Genomic DNA, 23,692 nt, shown 5'->3' with positions numbered 1-23,692 from the left:
TGATTTTTCCTTTCTCGTTTCTGATACTGTTGATTTGTGTTGACTCTCTTTTCTTCTTAATAAGTCTGGCTAGAGGCTTATCTATTTTGTTTATTTTCTCGAAGAACCAGCTCTTGGTTTCATTGATTTTTGCTATTGTTTTATTCTTCTCCATTTTATTTATTTCTTCTCTGATCTTTATTATGTCCCTCCTTCTGCTGACCTTAGGCCTCATCTGTTCTTCTTTTTCCAATTTCGGTAATTGTGACATTAGACCATTCATTTGGGATTGCTCTTCCTTTTTTAAATATGCTTGGATTGCTATATACTTTCCTCTTAAGACTGCTTTTGCTGTGTCCCACAGAAGTTGGGGCTTAGTGTTGTTGTTGTCATTTGTTTCCATATATTGCTGGATCTCCATTTTGATTTGGTCATTGATCCATTGATTATTTAGGAACGTGTTGTTAAGCCTCCATGTGTTTGTGAGCCTCTTTGCTTTCTTTGTACAGTTTATTTCTAGTTTTATGCCTTTGTGGTCTGAAAAGTTGGTTGGTAGGATTTCAATCTTTTGGAATTTTCTGAGGCTCTTTTTGTGGCCTAGTATGTGGTCTATTCTGGAGAATGTTCCGTGTGCACTTGAGAAGAATGTGTATCCTGTTGCTTTTGGATGTAGAGTTCTGTGGATGTCTGTTAGGTCCATCTGCTCTACTGTGTTGTTCAGTGCTTCTGTGTCCTTACTTATTTTCTTCCCGGTGGATCTATCCTTTGGGGTGAGTGGTGTGTTGAAGTCTCCTAGAATGAATGCATTGCAGTCTATTTCCCCCTTTCGTTCTGTTAGTATTTGTTTCACATATGCTGGTGCTCCTGTATTGGGTGCATATATATTTATAATGGTTATATCCTCTTGTTTGACTGAGCCCTTTATCATTATGTAGTGTCCTTCTTTATCTCTTGTTACTTTCTTTGTTTTGAAGTCTATTTTGTCTGGTATTAGTAGTGCAACCCCTGCTTTCTTCTCGCTGTTGTTTGCTTGAAATATGTTTTTCCATCCCTTGACTTTTAGTCTGTACATATCTTTGGGTTTGAGGTGAGTTTCTTGTAAGCAGCATATAGATGGGTCTTGCTTTTTTATCCATTCTATTACTCTATGTCTTTTGATTGGTGCTTTCAGCCCATTAATATTTAGGGTGACTATTGAAAGATATGTACTTATTGCCATTGCAGGCTTTAAATTCGTGGTTACCAAAGGTTGAAGGTTAGCCTCTTTAGTATCTTACTGCCTAACTTAGCTCGCTTACTGAGCTGTTATATACACTGTCTGGAGATTCTTTTCTTCTGTCCCTTCTTATTGCTCCTCCTCGATTCTTCATATGTTGGGTGTTTTGTGCTCTGCTGTTTCTAGGAGTGCTCCCATCTAGAGCAGTCCCTGTAAGATGTTCTGTAGAGGTGGTTTGTGGGAAGCAAATTCCCTCAGCTTTTGTTTGTCTGGGAATTGTTTAATCCCACCGTCATATTTGAATGATAGTCGTGCTGGATACAGTATCCTTGGTTCAAGGCCCTTCTGTTTCATTGAATTAAATATATCATGCCATTCTCTTCTGCCTGTAGGGTTTCTGTCGGGACGTCTGATGTTAGCCTGATGGGTTTTCCTTTATAGGTGACCTTTTTCTCTCTAGCTGCCTTTAAAACTCTTTCCTTGTCCTTGATCTTTGCCAATTTATTTATTATGTGTCTTGGTGTTGTCCTCCTTGGATCCTTTCTGTTTGGGGTTCTGTGTCTTTCTGTGGTCTGTTTGATTATTTCCTCCCCCAGTTTGGGGAAGTTTTCAGCAATTATTTCTTCTAAGATTCTTTCCATCTCTTTTCCTCTCTCTTCTTCTTCTGGAACCCCTATAATACGGATATTGTTCCTTTTGGATTGGTTACACAGTTCTCTTAATATTGTTTCATTCCTGGAGATCCTTTTGTCTCTCTCTATGTCAGCTTCTATGCATTCCTGTTCTATGGTTTCAATTCCATCAATGGCCTCTTGCATCTTATCCATTCTGCTTATAAACCCTTCCAGAGTTTGTTTCATTTCTGCAATCTCCTTTCTGGCATCTGTGATCTCCCTCCGGACTTCATCCCATTTCTCTTGTGTATTTCTCTGCATCTGTGTCAGCATGTGTATGATTCTTATTTTGAATTCTTTGTCAGGAAGACTGGTTAGGTCTGTCTCCTTCTCTGGTGTTGTCTCTCTGATCTTTGTCTGCCTGTAGCTTTGCCTTTTCATGGTGATAGGAATAGTTTGCAGAGCTGGAAAGAGTGACGGCTGGAAGATCGTCCCTTCTTGTTGGTTTGTGGCCCTCCTCTCCTGGGAGAACAGCGACCTCTAGTGGCTTGTGCTGGGCAGCTGCACACAGATAGGGTTTCTGCTTCCTGCCAGGCTGCTATGGAGTTTATCTCTGCTGTTGCTGTGGGTGTGGCCTGGCTCAGGCCTCTGCTCCAAAGTGGTGGAGTCGCCTTGGAGGGGGAGCGGCTTGGAGGCTATTTATCTCCGTAAGGGGCCTGCCTCCCTGCTCTGCAGCCCAGGGGTTAGGGTGCCCAGAGATCCCGGATTCCCTACCTCTGGATTAAGTGTCCCGCCCTGCCCCTTTAAGACTTCCAAAAAGCACCCGCCAAAACAAAACAACGACCACAAAAAAAAAAAAAAAATTTAAATTAAAAAAAAAAAAGTTTTTAATTAAAAAAAAAAGGTGGCCGCTCATTTTTCTTTATTCTCCGGCGCCAGCCTCAGGCATCTGCTCACCGGTCTTGCTGCCCTGTTTCCCTAGTATTGGGATCCCTATCCCTTTAAGACTTCCAAAAAGCGCTCGCCAAAACAAAACAGCAAAAAAAAAAAATGGTAGCTCGCTTTTCTGGTGTCCTCTGGCGCCAGGCCCCCGGTGCCCGCTCACTGTTCTTGCTACCCTGTTTCCGTAGTATTGGGGGCCCTATCCCTTTAAGACTTCTAAAAAGCACTCGCCAAAACAAAACAGCAAAAAAAAAAAAAAATTTGGTCACTCGCTTTACTTATGTCCTCTGGCGCCCGGCCTCCAGTGCCCACTCACTGTTCTTGCTGCCCTGTTTTCCTAGTATCCAGGGCCCTGCACTCTCGCCCGGATGGCTGGGGCTGGGTGTTCGGCAGTCCTGGGCTCCGTCTCCCTCCCGCTCTGCCTATTCTTCTCCCGTGGGGAGCTGGGGGGAGGGGCGCTCGGCTCCCGCGGCGCCGGGGCTTGTATCTTACCCCCTTCGCGAGGTGCTGGGTTCTCTCAGGTGCGGATGTGGTCTGGATATTGTCCTGTGTCCTCTGGTCTTTATTCTAGGAAGGGTTGTCTTTGTTATATTTTCATAGATATATGTGGTTTTGGGAGGAGATTTCCGCTGCTCTACTCACGTCGCCATCTTCCGCCCATCTCTCATTGTGATTTTTATTTGCATTTCTCAGATGGCTGATGATGTTGAGCATCTTATCATTTGTTTATTGGCTATTTGTGTATTTTTTTCAGCTCCTTTGTCCATTTTTTTAATTGGGTTGTCTTTATTATTATTGGTCTATTGGAGTTCTTTATATAATATTCTGGATACTTCTATTTGAGTGAAAAAAACTTATCAGAACAGTGGAAGTAATAGTTCATACATCATAGGATTACCATGAGGATTAAGTGAGTCAATATGAAAAAAAAATGCTTAACATGGTGCCTGGCACATAGTACTTTTAAAAATTATTTTATTATTGTTGCTAATAACACAGATAAGGAGGCCAGCAAGTTTAATGTCTCCCAGATTTGAGGATGCCTCTTTTTTCTGTTTTAGTCCATACTTAGATTTTTTAAATTGTAATTAATTGGGTATTTAAAAGTACTGTGACATAGAAACAAGTGAAAGCATTTCACACTCCCCTTTGTTTCTTGTCAAAGACGATCTAGGTACTACCTTTACTGTTTTAGCCTCAATCTGAATGTAGGAACCTTCAGTGATTCAAACACTTCTTGGCATCTGAACTGAATGTGCCTCATTTTTTACTTAGGGCACACAATGGAAGGGGTACCCTAAGCCCATAAGCTGAGCCTCTGTAGGGAATTTTCATGCTGACTCCAGAAAATGCATGCATTTTTTTTTAGCAGAGATCTCAGAGAAATATCAAGGGTAGAGTTGGGTGCAGGGGTACAAATGGTGAATCTTAAACTTTCTGCCTGCATTAAAATTATTTTAGATCTCTACTATAGTAGACATAGTAGAGAATCTCATTCTTACTTTTTCTTTACTTAGGAAAGATAGATGCCACATGCAGTCATTTATGTACTTTATTCATCCTCCCTTATTGCCTACTGGGCAAGGTCCAGTGACTTTGGATTTAGCCACAAGTCTTTTCTCGTAAGGAGGAAAAATTGTTACTTGGTAATTGCCAAGAACTTGGCCCTAGTACCTCCTGTAACAATAGCCTACGTTATTCTCCCAGAATATAAAAAAGAGCAGATGGAGAAAAACTTGAGGACAGAAACTGTCTCTTATTTAATTTTTGTATTTCAAGTATCTACCATTAGAGAATGTGCCCAGCCAGTGTGGTATTTCGGCTTTCTCTGGATGATTCTAAGAGTAATGTTTAACCATCTCTAATTCTAAAGGCAAATATTATAACTTTTCCTTCTAGGTTTTCCTGACTATGAAAACTTTGTACCTACCAATTGTAATGGTTCTGTAACAGACAACAGTCCTCTCTTTGGACTTGACTATGAAATGCTAAGTACTACTTCTGATAGTACTTGGGTCTAGTAGGAAATGATTTCTTGAGTCTAATGTACCAACAGACCAGTGTACTCAGCTGAAGTAACTGAAAGTAGGCTTTTATTCACACTTTAGGAAACTTGGATCTGTGCTCCAGAATGAATAATAAGTATCACATAAGTCTTCTGACTAGTTCTTGTGTTCAACCAAATCTTTGTGCATTACTAGAAGTTTATTCCTTGTCTTTTTTTTTTTTTTTGGTATCATTAATATACAATCACATGAGCAACATTGTAGTTACTAGATTTCCCCCATTATCAAGTCCCCCACATACCCCATTACAGTCACTGTCCATCAGCATAGTAAGAGTCACTACTTAACTTCTCTGTGCTATACTGCCTTTCCTGTGCCCCCGCTACATTATGTGTGCTAATCATAATGCCTCTTATGCCCCTTCTTCCTCCCTTCCTACCCACCCTCCTCAGTCCCTTTCCCTTTGGCAACTGTAAGTCCATTCTTGGGTTCTGTGAGTATGCTGCTGTTTTGTTCCTTCAGTTTTTGCTTTGTTCTTATGCTCCACAGATGAGTGAAATCATTTGGTACTTGTCTTTCTCCAACTGGCTTATTTTACTGAGCATAATACCCTCTATGTTGCAAATGGTAGGATTTGTTTTCTTCTTATGGCTGAATAATACTCTATTGTGTATATGTACCACGTCTTCTTCATCCATTCATCTCCTGGATACTTAGGTTGCTACAATTTCTTGGCTATTGTAAATAGTGCTGCGATAAACATAGGGGTACATATGTCTTTTTCAAACTGGGCTGCTGCATTCTTAGGGTAAGTTCCTAGGAGTGGAATTCCTGGGTCAAATCGTATTTCTATTTTCAGTGTTTTGAGGAACCTCCCTGTTGCTTTCCACAATGGTTGAACTAATTTACATTCCCACCAGCAGTGTAGGAGGGTTCCCCTTTCTCCACAACCTTGCCAACATTTGTTGTTGTTTGTCTTTTGAATGGTGGCCATCCTTACTGGTGTGAGGTGATGATCTCATTGTGGTTTTAATTTGCATTTCTCTGATGACTAGTGATGTGGAGCATCTTTTCAATTGCCTGTTGGCCATCTGAATTTCTTCTTTGGAGAAGTGTCTGTTCATATCCTCCACCCATTTTTTAATTGGCTTATTTGCTTTTTGTTTGTTGAGGTGCATGAGCTCTTTATATATTTTAGATGTCAACCCCTTATTGGATATGTCATTTATGAATATATTCTCCCATACTGTAGGATGCCTTTTTGTTCTATTGATGGTGTCCTTTGCTGTGCAGAAGCTTTTTAGCATGATGTAGTCCCATTTGTTCATTTTTTATTTTGTTTTGCTTGGGGAGATTTGTTCATGAAGAAGTTTCTCATATTTATGTCCAAGAGATTTTTGCCTATGTTTTTTTCTAAGAGTTTTATGGTTTTGTCACTTACATTCAGGTCTTTGATCCATTTTGAGTTTACTTTTGTGTATGGGGTTAGGCAATAATCCAGTTTCATTCTCTTACATGTAGCTGTCCAGTTTTGCCAACACCAGCTGTTGAAGAGGCTGTCATTTCCCCATTGTATATCCATGGCTCCTTTATTGTATATTGATTGACCATATATGCTTGGGTTTATATCTGGGCCCTCTAGTCTCTTCCATTGGTCTGTGGGTCTATTCTTGTGAAGGTACCAAATTGTCTTGATTCCTGTGGCTTTGTAGTAGAGCTTGAAGTCAGGGAGTGTCATTCCCCCCACTTTATTCTTCCTTCTCAGGGTTGCTTTGGCTATTTGGGGTCTTTTGTGGCTCCATATTAATTTTAGAACTATTTGCTCTAGTTCATTGAAGAATGCTAGTGGTGTTTTGATAAGGATTGCATTGAATCTGTAGATTGCTTTAGGCAGGATGGCCATTTTTACAATATTATAATTGCATTTTTATAAAAAATAAATACATGAATAACCTATGTGTATCAAAAAAAGGGTATTTACTAAAGTTTAGAAAGTATGATCTCTGAGTAGTGAGATTGTGGGTAATTTTTAATTTCCTCTTTGCTTTATGTTTCTAACCTTTCTACATGGAGCATATGTTAATTTTTAAAAATACTCTTTTTGCATCCGTGGATGTTTTGTTGCCCTTGTCTAGCTTGGATTAATACTTAAGTCTATAGGCACACACCTGATCATTTACATTTGCCCTCTTACAGCACTAAACTATGTTTTCTACCTTTATCTTGCATCTACCTACCACTTCAGCATTTTATTAAAAATAATAATAATAAGCATAATAATAATAATAAGGGAGAAATGTGGGATTCACATGTAAATCAAGTATAAAAATGAAACAAATCATAATTGACCTGATTGTTTATAGTTCATGATGCGTGATCAAAACCGAAAGTTTCTATGATGACTGCCCTTGCACTGTTCACCATGTAAGAACTTATTCACTATGTAAGAACTTGTTCACCATGTAAAAACTTGTTCGTTATGCTTTAGAAGATTGGAGACTGTTGAGAATTAGGCATGGGGTTGATTAATGATTGTGCATTGAGTCCCCTATGCAGAATTTTATTGTTGTTAACAACCATATGATCAATAAATATGAGAGATGCCCTCTCAAAAAAAAAATACTCTTTTTGAAATTACCTTTCAGGGAGGAAAACTTGTTAATATCCTGGCCTAACCATTTCTCTTTTTTTATTGAAAGCTGCTCAGAAATTACAAAGAAGATTCTAGTCCAGTAACAACCAAACTCAAAGATGTACAGAGACAGTTAAAAGCACTGCTTCCTTCTGATGCTGTGTTAGTAGGCCACTCTTTAGACTTGGATCTCAGAGCATTGAAAGTATGTATCTGATTTAGGACTTAGTTTTCCTAGTATATATTCCTGTTAGATTTGTCTCAAATCTAAAGCCTTGGCTCTTCTATCCCGCAGCCTAATTGTTTTATCTTCAACATAGGATGCCACTTATTCTATTTTCTTTCCTTCTCAGATGATACATCCATATGTTATTGATACATCATTGCTTTATGTCAGAGAGCAGGGCAGAAGATTTAAGCTAAAGTTCTTAGCCAAAGCTATTTTGGGGTAGGTTTGTTTGTATATTATAATATTGTCTTGATAAATTGCACCCAAGTTACAATATAGTATCTTATTTAATACATATTGCAAAATTAGAGTCTCTGCTCTCCCTGTTAGTTTGTAAACATTATTCCTTTCATTTCTTATGAATCCTGGATCCTAATTCCAGAGAGGTATGACTCAGAAATGAAGAAATTGTGGAAATACAAAAGGAGTTTACATTCATAGCTGAAGGTTGATGTATAGAACTGGACAGGAAGGACAGCAAAGTTAACCAAAATTTCAAAATACAGCATTCCTATATGAATGTTTCCTATTATGTACAAATATGTTCATTACTGTATGGTTTACAATAGCCCAATCTGCATATATTCTTTTTTTTTTTTTTTTTTTTATTGAAGGGTAGTTGACAACAGTATTGCATTACATTAGTTTCAGGTGTACAACACAGTGACTCAACATTTATATACATGATAATTCTAGGTACAAGCTATCACCATACCAAGTTGTTACAATATTTTGACTATATTCCTTATGCTATACGTTACATCCCGGTTACTTATTTATTTTACAATTGGAAGTGTGTTTATATATATATATATTTTGTGAGGGCATCTCTCATATTTATTGATCAAATAGTTGTTAACCACAATAAATTTCTGTATAGGGGGTTAATACTCAATGCACAATCATTAATCCACCCCAAGCCTAATTTTCGTCAGTCTCCAATCTTCTGATGCATGACGAACAAGTTCTTACATGGAGTACAAATTCTTACATAGTGAGTAAGTTACATGGTGAACAGTGCAAGGGCAGTCATCACAGAAGCTTTCGGTTTTGTTCATGCATTATGAACTATACACAGTCAGTTCAAATATGAATATTCATTTGATTTTTAAACTTGATTTATATGTGGATACCACATTTCTCTATTATTATTATTTTTAGTAAAATGCTGAAGTGGTAGGTAGATACGAGATAAAGGTAGAAAACAGAGTTTAGTGTTGTAGGAGAGCAAATGTAGATGATCAGGTGTGTGCCTGTAGACTATGTGTTAATCCGAACTAGACGAGGGCAATAAACATCCATGTATGCAGAAGATTTCTCTCAGAATATGAGGGGGGAGGTTCTAAGCCTCACCTCTGCTGCTCCCCATTTTCTCACCAGATGGCCCCCTGCGACTGTGCCTGTCTTAGGTTGTTCCTCCCTTTAGGAATCTTACCCGTCTCTGGCTAACCAGTCATCTTCCGGGGCCATACAGGGAAATGTTAAGTTGGTAAGTGAGAGAGAAGCCTTATTGTTTGAAAAGGTTAGCTTTTTACTTCTTTGCATATTTATGCCCTGTGGCTTCTATGCCCAGCATTTGTCTTGAGGTGTCTTTACCACTTGGAAGAATTATGATACTCGGTAAATTCGACATGTGGCACGAGTTCTATTTAAAGGTTGTGATTAGGTAGGAAGAAGAAAAGCTATAGAAGTAGCAGGCAGAAGAAAACCTGGGAAGATTATTTCTTTGACATATCTTCTTGTAGAGTAACTTCAGCATGGATAGGTTTTAAACTACTAATTAAATTGTGCACACACATTAACATAATAGGAATATAGTTACCTAACCACAGCATACCTGTAATTACCAATCTGCATATATTCTACAAGACTGGTTAAATAAATTATATTTATCTGTATTATTCAATACTGTCATTGATTTTCAAAAGAATGTAATGGATTTGTATGTCTTAATAAGAAACCTCTGTAAGATACTACTGAGAATAAAATGGAGATGCAGAACAAGATATATATAGGTCTAGATATCAGTGTTATAGATTGGATTTAGATCTATCTATAGCACAAACATAAGTATTTTTTAAAGGTTTTTTAAAATCAAGAAAAGATTTAAGTACGTACAGACACTGTATAAAAATAGAAAATTTCTGGAAGGTAACTTTAAACAATGGTTACATGTAAGAAATGAGACAAGGGGTTGGCTGGGGAGTGGGCCAGAGAGTTTTTATTGGGTAGCCTTTTGTCCAGATGATACGCTTGCTATAGACAAAGCCATTCCAGATTGTTCTACATCCTCAGTACCTTTCTCAAGTCCTGGCACTTAGGAGTGAGGATATTTTTGTGTTGCAATTTGGTTATCAGAATGCTGAAATTTTACATGTAACCAGAATATTTGAGATAGTTGAAAAAAACCTGTCATTAAAAATGCTCCCAGGTATGTCAATTTTATTTTGACTTTCCAGGAAGGATATACTGTGTGCAGATAGGCTTGGTCAAGTTGCCACAGAAGATGCTAGAACAACCCTGGAATTGGCCCAGTATTTCCTTAAGTTTAGACGAAAGAAGATTAGTATCTATGACCTGTGTGTTTGCTTTCTTAAAATTATGGGGCTAGAGACTATGATTTCCTGCTGTTAAATCTTTTTTTACAAAAATAGGTATGTAATTCAAGCTGAACATGTATTTGGAATTAAGCTGTTATCACTAGCATATGTAATGGTTAAAAATGTAGTGTCTGAAGTTGGATTTAGAATCTCTTTGTAAATACAGTCTACTATGTCTAGCTATGTGATTTAGGTCAATTTCTCTGTACTTCAGTTTCTAGATCTGTAAAATGGAAATTCATTTCTCTGGGATATTAGTGAGGGTAAATGAGATGCTATGTGTAAAAGCTCTTAATAGCACAGTGACCGAATATATTAAGCACCATAATGTTATGTTGATCATTGTAGCTGAGCTAATAATTGTAATTATAGAAATCTACATATATTTTTGCTATCTTGGGTGGAGAGACGATACTGTGGTTTCAACAGGAGTTCAGTGGGTGTACATGAGAACAGTACTCAAGGGAGACATTGAAGAGGACATAGTCCCCGAAAGACTTTGTTATAATGCATTCTAACCTAATAGATTGTCCCATTGCATGTATGTTCTTTCATGTCTCCATTATGAAATAAATTGTCTATGTGGAATAGTAAACAACCAGAATAATGCTTATGTCATGGTGGTAGAAAGATATTCTAAAATATCTTACTGGGCATGTAAATAATAATAGCCCCATTCACTAATCTATTTTTTTTTTTCTTTTGTAGATAATTATTTTTTATTGAAGGGTAGTTGACACACAGTATTACATTAGTTTCAGGTGTACAACACAGTGATTCAACATTTATATACATGATAATTCTAGGTACCAGCTATCACCATACCAAGTTGTTACAATATTTTGACTATATTCCTTATGCTATACATTACATCCGGTTACTTATTTATTTTACAATTGGAAGTGTGTACCTTTTTTTTTTTTTTTTTTTTGTGAGGGCATCTCTCATATTTATTGATCAAATGGTTGTTAACAACAATAAAATTCTGTATAGGGGAGTCAATGCTCAATGCACAATCATTAATCAAACCCAAGCCTATTTCTCAACAGTCTCCAATCTTCTGAAGCATAACGAACAAGTTCTTACATGGTGAACAAATTCTTACATAGTGAATAAGTTCTTACATGGTGAACAGTGCAAGAGCAGTAATCACAGAAACTTTCGGTTTTGATCACACATTATGAACTATAAATAATCAGGTCAAATATGAATATTCATTTGATTTTTATACTTGACTTATACGTGAATCCCACATTTCTCCCTTATTATTATTATTATGTTTAATAAAATACTGAAGTGGTAGGTAGATGTAAGATAAAGGTAGAAAACATAGTGTTCACTAATCTCTTATTAAGTGCACTGTTCTAAAATGCTTTATATACATTGTCTTATCATTATAGCAACTCTATGAGTAAACTATTAATTATCATCTCAATTTTATGTATGAGCATTCTGAGGTTTTGAAAGGTTAGATAACTTACATAGAGTCCCATAGCCATCAGAGGTGGAACAGGATTCAAACTCAAGTCTGTCAGATTCCAAAGCCAGTCTTTACTCTACAGTAGTGGTTAGCAGGCTTTATCTGTAAAGGCCAGACAGCTAATATTTTAGGTTTTACAGGCAATACTGTCTGTATTACAACTACTCAAATTGCTATTGCTAGTTCAAAAGCAGCCATAGTACTATGTCTTTTATTTATTTATTTATTTATTTTTAAATTTTGGTATCATTAATCTACAATTACATGAAGAACATTATGTTTACCAGGCTCCCCCGTTCACCAAGTCCCCACCACATACCCGTTCACAGTCACTGTCCATCTGCGTAGTAAGATGCTGTAAAATCACTACTTGTCTTCTCTGTGTTGCACAGCCCTCCCCGTGCCCCCCACGCACTATATACATGCTAATCGTAATGCCCTTTTTCTTTTTCCCTGCCTTTATCCCTCCCATCCCACCCATCCTCCCCAGTCCCTTTCCCTTTGGTAACTGTTAGTCCATTCTTGGGTTCTGTGATTCTGATGCTGTTTTGTTCCTTCAGTTTTCCTTTGTTCTTATACTCCACATATGAGTGAAATCATTTGGGACTTGTCTTTCTCCACCTGGCTTATTTCACTGAGCATAACACCCTCTAGTTCCATCCATGTTGTTGCAAATGGTAGGATCTGTTTTTTTCTTATGGCTGAGTAATATTCCATTGTGTATATGTACCACATATTCTTTATCCATTCATCTACTGATGAACATTTAGGGTGCTTCCATATCTTGGCTATTGTAAATAGTGCAGCGATAAACATAGAGGTGCATCTGTCTTTTTCAAACTGGAGTGCTGCATTCTTAGGGTAAATTCCTAGAAGTGGAATTCCTGGGTCAAATCGTATTTCTATTTTGAGCATTCTGAGGAACCTCCATACTGCTTTCCACAATGGTTGAACTAATTTACATTCCCACCAGCAGTGTAGGAGGGTTCCCCTTTCTCCACAACCTCGCCAACATTTGTTGTTGTTTGTCTTTTCGATGATGGTGATCCTTACTGGTCTCGTTGTGGTTTTAATTTGCATTTCTCTGATGATTAGCAATGTGGAGCATCTTTTCAGGTGCCTGTTGGCCATCTGGATTTCTTCTTTAGAGAACTGTCTTCAGCTCCTCTGCCCATTTTTTAATTGGATTATTTGCTTTTTGTTTGTTGAGGTGTGTGAGCTCTTTATATATTTTGGATGTCAATCCTTTATCAGATCTCTCATTTATGAATATATTCTCCCATACTGTAGGATACCTTTTTGTTCTATTGATGGTGTCCTTTGCTGTACAGAAGCTTTTCAGCTTGATATAGTCCCACTTGTTCATTTTTGCCTTTGTTTCCCTTGCCCGGGGAGATATGTTCATGAAGAAGTCACTCATGTTTATGTCCATGAGATTTGAGCCTATGTTTTTTCCTAAGAGTTTTATGGTTTCATGACTTACATTCAGCTCTTTGATCCATTTCGAATTTACTTTTGTGTATGGGGTTAGACAGTAATCCAGTTTCATTCTCTTACATGTAGCTATCCAGTTTTGCCAGCACCATCTGTTGAAGAGACTGTCATTTCCCCATTGTATGTCCATGGCTCCTTTATTGTATATTAATTGGCCATATATGTTTGGGTTAATGTCTGGAGTCTCTATTCTGTTCCACTGGTCTGTGGCTCTGTTCTTGTGCCAGTACCAAACTGTCTTGATTACTGTGGCTTTGTAGTAGAGCTTGAAGTTGGGGAGCGAGATACCCCCAACTTTATTCTTCCTTCTCAGGATTGCTTTGGCTATTCGGGGTCTTTGGCGGTTCCATGTGAATTTTTGAACTATTTGTTCCAGTTCATTGAAGAATGCTGTTGGTAATTTGATAGGGATTGCATCGAATCTGTATATTGCTTTGTGCAGGATGGCCATTTTGACGATATTAATTCTTCCTAGCCAGGAGCATGGGATGAGTTTCCATTTGTTGGTGACCTCTTTTATTTCTCTTAAGAGTGTCTTGTAGTTTTCAGGGTATAGGTCTTTCACTTCCTTGGTTAGGTTTATTCCTAGATATTTTATTCTTTTTGATGCTATTATGAATGGAATTGTTTTCCTGATTTCTCTTTCTATTAGTTCATTGTTAGTGTATAGGAAAGCTACAGATTTCTGTGTGTTAATTTTGTATTCTGCAACTTTGCTGAGTTCCGATATTAGTTCTAGTAGTTTTGCAGTGGAGTCTTTAGGGTCTTTTATGTACAATATCATGTCATCTGCAAATAGTGACAGTTTGATTTCTTCTTTGTCAATCTGGATTCCTTGTATTTCTTTGTTTTGTCTGATTGCTGTGGCTAGGACCTCCAGTACTATGTTGAATAACAGTGGGGAGAGTGGGCATCCCTGTCTTGTTCCTGATCTTAGAGGAAAAGCTTTCAGCCTCTCGCTGTTCAGTATGATGTTAGCTGTAGGTTTATCATAGATGGCCTTTATTATGTTGAGGTACTTGCCCTCTATACCCATTTTGTTGAGAGTTTTTATCATGAATGGATGTTGAATTTTGTCGAATGCTTTTTCAGCATCTATGGAGATGATCATGTGGTTTCTGTCCTTTTTGTTGATGTGGTGGATGATGTTGATGGATTTTCAAATGTTGTACCATCCTTGCATCCCTGGGATGAATTCCACTTGGTCATGGTGTATAATCCTCTTGATGTATTTTTGAATTCGTTTTGCTGATATTTTGTTGAGTATTTTTACATCTACATTCATCAGGTATATTGGTCTGTGGTTTTCTTTTTTGGTGGGGTCTTTGCCTGGTTATGGTATCAGGGTGATGTTGACGTCATAGAATGAATTTGGGAGTATTCCCTCCTCTTCTATTTATTGGAAAACTTTAAGGAGAATAGGTATTATGTCTTCTCTGTATGTCTGATAAAATTCTGAGGTAAATCCATCTGGCCCGGGGGTTTTGTTCTTGGGTAGTTTTTTGATTACTGATTTAATTTTGTTGCTGGTAATTGGTCTGTTTAGATTTTCTGTTTCTTTCTGGGTCAGTCTTGAAAGGTTGTATTTTTCTAGTTAGTTGTCCATTTCTCCTAGGTTTTCCAGCGTGTTAGCATATAGGTTTTCATAGTATTCTCTAATAATTCTTTGTATTTCTGTGGGGTCCGTCGTGATTTTTCCTTTCTCGTTTCTAATTCTGTTGATGTGTGTTGACTCTCTTTTTCTCTTAGTAAGTTTGGCTAGAGGCTTATCTATTTTGTTTATTTTCTCTAAGAACCAGCTCTTGGTTTCATTGATTTTTTCTGTTGTTTTATTCTTCTCCATTTTATTTATTTCTTCTCTGATTTTTATTATATCCCTCCTTCTGCTGACCTTAGGCCTCATTTGTTCTTCTTATTCCAATTTTGATAATTGTGATATTAGACTATTCATTTGGGATTGTTCTTCCTTCTTTAAATATGCCTGGATTGCTATATACTTTCCTCTTAAGACTGCTTTTGCTGTGTCCCACAGAAATTGGGGCTTTGTGTTGTTGTTGTCATTTGTTTCCATATATTGCTGGATCTCCATTTTAATTTGGTCGTTGATTCATTGATTATTTAGGAGCATGTTGTAAAGCCTCCATGTGTTTGTGAGCCTTTTTGCTTTCTTTGTACAATTTATTTCTAGTTTTATACCTTTGTGGTCTGAAACGTTAGTTGGTAGGATTTCAATCTTTTGGAATTTACTGAGGCTCTTTTTATGGCCTACTATGTGGTCTATTCTGGAGAATGTTCCATGTGCAGTTGAGAAAAATGTGTATCCTGTTGCTTTTGGATGTAGAGTTCTAGAGATGTCTATTAGGTCCATCTGTTCTAGTGTGTTGTTCAGTGCCTCTGTGTCCTTACTTATTTTCTGTCTGGTGGATCTGTCCTTTGGAGTGAGTGGTGTGTTAAAGTCTCCCAACATGAATGCATTGCATTCTGTTTCCTCCTTTAATTCTGTTAGCATTTGTTTCACATATATTGGTGCTCCTGTATTGGGTGCATATGTGTTTATATTGATTATATCCTCTTGTTGGACTGAGCCCTTTATCATTATGTAATGTCCTTCTTTATCTCTTGTTACTTTCTTTATTTTGAACTCTATTTTGTCTGATAGTAATATTGCAACACCTGCTTTTTTCTCTCTGTTGTTTGCATGAAATATCTTTTTCCATCCCTTGACTTTTAGTCTGTGCATGTCTTTGGATTTTAGGTGAGTCTCTTGGAAGCAGCATATAGATAGGTCTTGCTTTTTTATCCATTCTATTACTCTGTGTCTTTTGATTGATGCATTCAGTCCATTTACATTTAGGGTGATTATTGAAAGATATGTACTTATTGCCATTGCAGGCTTTAGATTCGTGGTTACCAAAGGTTCAACGTTAGCTTGTTTACTACCTTACTGTCTAACTTAACTCGCTTATTGAGCTATTATAAACACAGTCTGATGATTATTTCTCTCCCTTCTTATTCCTCCTCCTCCATTCTTCATATGTTGGGTGTTTTGTTCTATGCTCTTTTTAGGAGTGCTCTCATCTAGAGCAGTCTAAGATACCCTGTAGAGGTGGTTTGTGGGAGGCAAATTCCCTCAACTTTTGCTTGTCTGGGAATTGTTTAATCTCTTCTTCATATTTAAATGATAATCGTGCTGGATACAGTATTCTTGGTTCAAGGCCCTTCTGTTTCATTGCATTGAATATATCATGCCATTCTCTTCTGGCCTGTAAGGTTTCTGTTGAGAAGTCTGATGATAGCCTGATGGGTTTTCCTTTGTAGGTGACCTTTTTTCTCTCTTGGGCTGCCTTTGATACTCTGTCCTTGTCCTTGATCTTTGTCATTTTAATTATTATGTGTCTTGGTGTTGTCCTCTTTGGGTTCCGTCTCTCAGGAGTTCTGTGTGCCTCCGTAGTCTGAGCAACTATTTCCTCCCCCAGTTTGAGGAACTTCTCAGCAATTATTTCTTCAAGGACACTTTCTATCCATTTTTCTCTCTCTTCTTCCTCTGGTACCCCTATAATGCAGATATTGTTCCTTTTGGATTGGTCACAGAGTTCTCTTAATATTGTTTCATTCCTGGAGATCCTTTTATCTCTCTCTGCATCAGCTTCTATGCATTCCTGTTCTCTGATTTCTGTTCCATCAATGGTCTCCTGCATCTTATCCATTCTGCTTATAAATCCTTCCAGAGTTTGTTTCACTTCTGTAATCTCCCTCCGGACATCTGTAATCTCCCTCTGGACTTCATCCCTTAGCTCCTGCATATTTCTCTGCAGCTCTGTCAGCATGTTTATGATTTTTATTTTGAATTCTTTTTCAGGGAGACTGGTTAGGTCTGTCTCTGCAGATCCTCTCTCAGGTGTTGTCTGAACTATCTTGGACTGGACTAAATTTTTTTGCCTGTTCATGGTGATGGTGGTGGCTGTAGGCAGGTTGTGGGTGTGTCAGCTGGCAGAAGAATGTCCTTTCCTGCTTGCTGGATGCCTTGCCCTTCTCCGCTGCCTGTGACGTTTACCTGCACTCCTGGAGCAGCCACGAGGTTAGTCCCCTAAACTGCTGTGGTGGGGTCTCTGTCAGAGCAGCGCAGAGCCCTGCGGGGAGTGATAGGCACACCAGGTGCGCTCCTCCGTGATAGCGGTGCCCTGGCCGGGCAGCTGTCTGCCAGCAGCGGCCTTTGGGTCTTGCCCAGGAGGCTGGGCGTTGGGCTGGGATTCCGGTTGGCTGCTGGGAGCGCACCTGCTCCGTCTGGCTCCCCTGCAGGTGTTCGCGGGGCTCCCCCGCGCGGGCCTCTACCGGGCTCCTCTGGTTCCACTGCCGCCGGTGTGCGCAAGCCGTACCCAGGCTGTTCAGTCGCCGCCGCTGCGGGCTCACACAAGCCTCTCCTCGTCCCCTCTGGCACCGTTGGCACACGTGATCTGCTCCCGGTCCCTTCCGGCGCTGCCGTCCCCGGCACGCACTGCCACTCTCCCACTACTGGGCCGGTGTGTCGGGGTCCTCACCAGTTGAAGGAATGACTGGCAGGCTGCTTAGTGCCATGAGGGGCTTTAGAGCTGCGCTGCCTCCCCGGGGTTTAGGGCACCTAAGGTTCCCTGGGATTCCCAGCTGCTGGCTAAGTGTGCCGGGATGACTTCATCCAGCTATGGGGTCCCTGTCTCTTTAAGACTTGCAGAAAGCACTCGCTTTTCTTTTGTCTCAGGGGCACCAGTTGTGGGGACCTGCCCACAGGTTTTGCTTTTCCATTTCTCTAATATCCAGCACCCCGTGCACCTTGTGTCTGCTCTCCGGGTGTGGATTTCTAGAGCTGGTTGTTTAGCAGTCCTGGGCTTTCACTTCCTCACCATTCTGACTCCTTTGTTCCCGCCGGGTTCTGGGGTGGGGGAGCGTTTGGGTCCTGCCTGGCCGCAGCTTTTATCTTACCCCCTTAGTGTGATGTTGAGTTCTCACAGATGTAGATGTATCCTGGCTATTGTACTGCATCCACTGGTGTCTCTTTTAGGAATAGTTGTATTTATTGTATTTTCATAAATATGTATGTTTTGGGGAGGAGATTTCCTCTGAACTACTCACGGTGCCATCTTCCCGTGATCTCTACATAGTACTATGTCTATGAATGGGCACAGCTGTGTTCCAATAAAACTTTATTTATAAAAAATCATCATTGGGCTGGACTTGCCCCAGTGAGGGAATATGTCAGCTTTTGCTGTATATGAACCACTACATCAAAGATCCAAAAAACTTTTGGTCTCAGAACCCACTTAGTCAAAGAGCTTTTGTTTATGTGGGTCATATGCCATATTAGAAATTAAATATGAGAAAAATAATCTTCATAATTATTGTTTAAAATACTCAAAAAAATTACGTTAAAACACCAAAAAAATTTATTTTTATGGAAGAACATTTTTCAAAACCAATTAGTAGGAAAAGTATTATTGTTTTACACATGCAAATCTCTAGTGTCTAGCTTAATAGGAGACAAGTGACTTTCTCATATCTGCTTTTATATTAAAGTTGTATTATGTAGTTGGAGAAGGGAAGACCTCATGAACTTCTCCTGAAATGGTGTCTGGAACCCCCAGAAATTCTCCAACCACACTTTGAGAAACACTGCATTCTATTTTGCTGCCACTTGATTTCCAGGGAAAATTGTATCTTACTTGGGTAAAAAGCAGGAAAATGTGAATTAAGCATAGATTTTAATTAATAGTATCTATAGTGGTTCATTAGTTGTGTCAAATGCACCATGCTAATCAAAGATATTAATAATAGCTAAAAATAGCGGTAGAGAGTATGAGAATTCTGTACTATCTTTATAATTTTCCTGTAAATCTAAAACAAATCTAAATAAAAAGTTTGAATCTCCCTTTGTACATCACAGTTCCCAAGTGGTCTCCCACTTTATGGAAGAAGAATAAACCAGAATAGGCTTGTCATGGTTTTGTATTAATCCAAGAAAAAGTAGTTGATATTGATAAAAAAGCCATTATTTTATCATTACCAAAAGTTCCATGTTTTCAGAGAAGTAAATTTTAAGAGACTGACTATGGAATGAATCATGAACCAAAATTGCCATCCCTTTTCACTTAGCCCTACTTGGCCCTTTCCCATATTCATGTAGCAACATCAGCAGCTGGTAACAGATTGCCATTTTTGGTGAAGCAGCCAGAAACCACCTGGTAACTATTGAAGCCAGCCTGGGCAATGGGAATGGCAAAGCCACTGTCTATGGAAGCAGACAACACCACTTGAGTTGGTTTTTATTGGACTTTTTTTCTGGGTTGCGTTTTTTTAACTTCAATGCTTTGCAAGAAATTAGATTATTTTTACCACTTTATTTTCTTCAAGATTGCCAAATTGAATCTGGAGGCACTAGCTAGTCACCAGGAATTGCAAGCAGCAGGCCCAGAGCCAAGAAATACAGCAGAATCAGTTTTGCAACCAAACACAAGGTAGTATTTTTCAGTTCTAAACAAGAGCAAAGACAAGTGGCATACTTGGTTTCTTATTTAACAACAAAACCTGGGAGATTTTTTTTCCTCTTTTGAGTCTACTGAGAAGTGTTTACCAATAGTATGAGTTCTTCCATCACAAAAACCATGAAGGGAAAAATACCATCTTCTACTCTGAATAGTATCTACTTATTTTTCTAATTTCTGAATCCAATGACTGGTCTTAAAATGACTTCCTTTACAAAAAAGTGAGATAGTGAAATATATTGAACTAAGTTACATTAGGGGATATAATATGCTAGTGAGTATTTTGATTAGAATAGTCACCTATAGCCTTGATACATTGCCCAAGTTGGCATGGGGATTGTGGGGGGGTATCAAAAAACAGGCTCAAAAGGGGTTGGTCTCCACACTATAATAAATGTATCAGACCATTAGAATCTGGCCTGAACTTTGATAGAGAGCTTTGAGTATATTTCTTGTTTATCCTTCCTCTCCCTAATATAGAGCAACACTGTCCCATATGATTTCTACAGTGGTGGAAATGTTCTATATCTGTGCTATCCCATAAGGAGCACATAGTTTAGTACAAGTGACTAATGCAACCAAGGAACTTCATTTAAATTTAAATAGCCACATGTTGCTGGTAACTACCATATTAGATGGTGCAAGTATAGAGAAACAACTCTTGGTTAGGGAAAACTGTTGTTCTTACTTTGATCTCTCCTACTTCTTCACAGTGTTTTAGAGTGCTTAGACTCAACAGTCAGAATCTCCTTTTCTTGATCTGGGACGCAGATGCTAGTGAACTTTCTTCTTCGAGAAACTGTCAAACTATTAAGTGCCTTTCAAATAAAGAGGTAAGTGACTTACTATCTCTTTGAAGGTTGTATTCAGAGCAGAGGGGAATATAGCCTCTGCAACCCATGCAAGTGTCAACAGCCCTGGCTACCATTAGCAAATCTGGCTTCTGTCTCTCATCTTGTATGTGACACTTTTTGTTCATTACGGCAGAGGAGCAGAACTGTCAGCTGCCAGGGTCCACTTTCAGAGCCCAATAGACCTGTGACTTTGGCCTTATACACCACTTTGAATTTCTGTTGTTTCTGGCTCAAGGAGATATTTATCTTGGTTTTTAGCCCAACTGTATCTTTTTGGTTTTCTCTTTTTATATTTTATCTGTCATTGCTGTATGTGTAAAGCAGAATGTATGCATCAAAGTGTGAACTTACATCATCGTGTTCAGAAGATCTACATTTTAAGTACTTTATTTGGAAATAATTTCAGACTTACAGAAAACTCACATGAATGGTGGAAGACCTATATATCTTCTGTAAAGATTCATCTTCTGTTAACACTCTGCTCCATTTGCTTTATTATTTGTGTGTGTGCTGGTATGCTCATGCTCACTCACTCTTTCTTGCTGTCTCTCTCCTCTATGTGACATTTTATTTTCTAAACCATTTGACAGTAAGCTATGAATATCATGGCCCTTTACTGCTTGCTATTTCAGTGTGTATTTCCTAAGAAAATACTCTCTTATGTAACCACAGTAAACTTAAGTAAATTTAATATTGATACAGTACCTTTATCCAATTTTTGTCTACATTCCAATTTCTTAGTTGACCCAATAATGTCCTTTAGCATTTCTTTTCCCTTCAGAACAGTATTCACACTAGGGTTGTATTCATTTAGTTGAAGTATCTTTTTAGTTTCCATTAATCTGAAATCACTGCTCAACCTTTCTTTGTCTTTAGTGACATTGGTAGTTTTCGAGTGAACTACCAATTGGTAGTTTTTAAGTAGCCCTGATGTATTGCCCAGATTGGGGGAAAGGGCGAGAATGTTCCTCATTTGGGTTTCTGTGGTGTTTCTGCATGGTTAGATTGAGGTTATACATTCTTAGAGTATATGTAAGTTTGTGTCCTCCTCAGTGTGTAACATTCATCCATCTATCTGTCCCCTTTTGTGTGTTTATTTTGATGACATTAACATGTTCTTCTTTCTCTGCTGAAGAGCTACAGTTTCTTCTAATCAGTAATACATGAAGTGATACTTTAAGCAAATATTCTTTTTATTAAAATTCCCTCCCTTTCATTCATCTTTGGAGCATAAAAACAAAACAAAAACTGAAGAACAAAACAGCAGCAGACTCACAAAATCCAAGAATAGACTTACAGTTAACAAAGGGAAAGGGAGTGGGTAGGGTGGGTGAGAAGAGAGGGATAAAGGGAATAAGGGGCATTACTATTAGGACACATAACATAGAAGGCGGCACAAGGAACGCAGTATAGCACAGAGAAGACAAGTAGTGACTCTATAGCATCTTACTACGCTGCTGGACAGTGACTGTAATGGGGTATGTGGTGGGGATTTGATAATGGGGGGAATCTAGTAACTACAATGTTGCTCATGTGATTTTATATTAATGATACCAAAAAAATGTATTACATTCACATGCTGATGTATGTACATACATAATACATATATGCACACTTAGGTCTTAAGTATTAACTTGCTTGGTATTCCATAATACATAAAGTACCAACGGATCCAATATTGTTACTATGTTTATAAAACCTCCATCTGTGAGCCCCATCATGAATTATAAAATTGATCTAGTGAAAAAACAAAAATTCCCTCCCTTATATTTAGTAAAAATTGATTTTTACCTAAACCAGTCTTTACTATGATGGTTTTGCACAATGATGGTTTTCCAACTCTAGCACTTCCTCCCTATATACTAGTTGTTATTCAGTGTTCTATAAGCAAGAGTCCTCCCTTTACCTTCTTTTTTAACTTATTATTCATTCATGCAGTCAGTCAGGCTGGACTCATGGAGTCCTATTTATTTCAGTGATTTATAATTGTACCAAGTTGTTTTGGTTTTCAAATTTCCCAGATTTGGTGAGTATTAGCCCCTTTGAGCTGGTTCCTCAGTCCTTGTGACATGCACCTATAATTTTTTTGATCATTTTCTTCCTTTCTGGCACAATCAGTTATTGAGGTTCATCTTGGTGTTAGAATCCAAATTCTGGGTGTCAAGTGTGCATATTGGTACTGGGGTGTCTTTCCTTCAAGATTTAAAGCACAGAGTTAGGAAATATATGCATGTAGATATACATACATACATATAAATACATATGTACATATTTTAGAAATCATGTGTCCATACCAATATTTCATATTGTCCATACCTCTAATTTCAGCCCTTCATACAGGGTTCTTCCTTGCTTTTCCTTATTTCATATTTCTCTCTCTTTATCCACCATGGAAACACTGGCTCCCATAACATCAACCTTTACTCATTCACTGAAACCTAAACTGTATCCAAAGAAGTTGTAGAATTGATGTACCCAAATCACTATAGAATGAGTCCAGAATTTGGTTTGCAGTTCCTCCTTCTCCTGCCCCCTAGCCCCACCCACAACTGAGCATTGGGTATATTAACATTTTATTTATAAGTTATTTGGATTGTTTTATTTCTCCCCTTCAGATGAACTGTTATGCATTTAAAATACAGTTGGGTTCATTTATTTGTTCCAGTGTGCCTTCAGTTTTAGTTTTTTTCCTCTCTTCTATCCTTGTTGATTTATTTTTTGTGTCTATCAAACATTAGCATGCTTCCATAGGCAGATCTACAGAAAGTGCACTCAAAGTGTCATTCCCTCTCATATCTCTTTCACCCAATCCTCTCCCCACCTCATGTAAATAAATGTTTTCTGACATCCTTCCTTTATTCCTTTTTTTGTAAAGAAAGACAGATATATGTGTGCTTTCTTATTTCTCTTTCTTACACAAAATATAACATACTATATAAACACTTTTGCAGTGGCTTTTTTTCCCTTAATAATATATCCTGGAAATGTTACCATATCAATTTATAAGAATCTTCCTCATTCTTTATTATAGCTGCATTGCACTCCAGTGTGTATGTACCATAGTTTTATTTCTCCTTTCCCAATTCTAATGTTCCCCCAATTTTTTTTCTAAATGCTTTGGCTAATGCATCCAG

At 38.2% G+C, this 23,692-nt stretch overlaps 1 protein-coding gene across 1 annotated transcript in view; it reads left to right on the top strand.

The window, feature by feature from the left end:
- Positions 1–23,692, top strand: part of REXO5 (RNA exonuclease 5) — a 56,211-nt gene that overhangs the window by 14,218 nt on the left and 18,301 nt on the right. The window contains 5 exon segments of the mRNA XM_057487974.1: positions 4,651–4,766; positions 17,492–17,708; positions 19,479–19,677; positions 20,418–20,437; positions 20,440–20,537. Of these exon segments, the coding sequence (XP_057343957.1) occupies positions 4,651–4,766; positions 17,492–17,708; positions 19,479–19,677; positions 20,418–20,437; positions 20,440–20,537 (650 nt within the window).

This window comes from Manis pentadactyla, chromosome 10, assembly GCF_030020395.1.
Source record: "Manis pentadactyla isolate mManPen7 chromosome 10, mManPen7.hap1, whole genome shotgun sequence".
Lineage (NCBI taxonomy): Eukaryota > Metazoa > Chordata > Mammalia > Pholidota > Manidae > Manis > Manis pentadactyla.
Note: the sequence above shows the minus strand (reverse complement) of the source record. Positions and strands in the feature narration are given on the sequence as shown.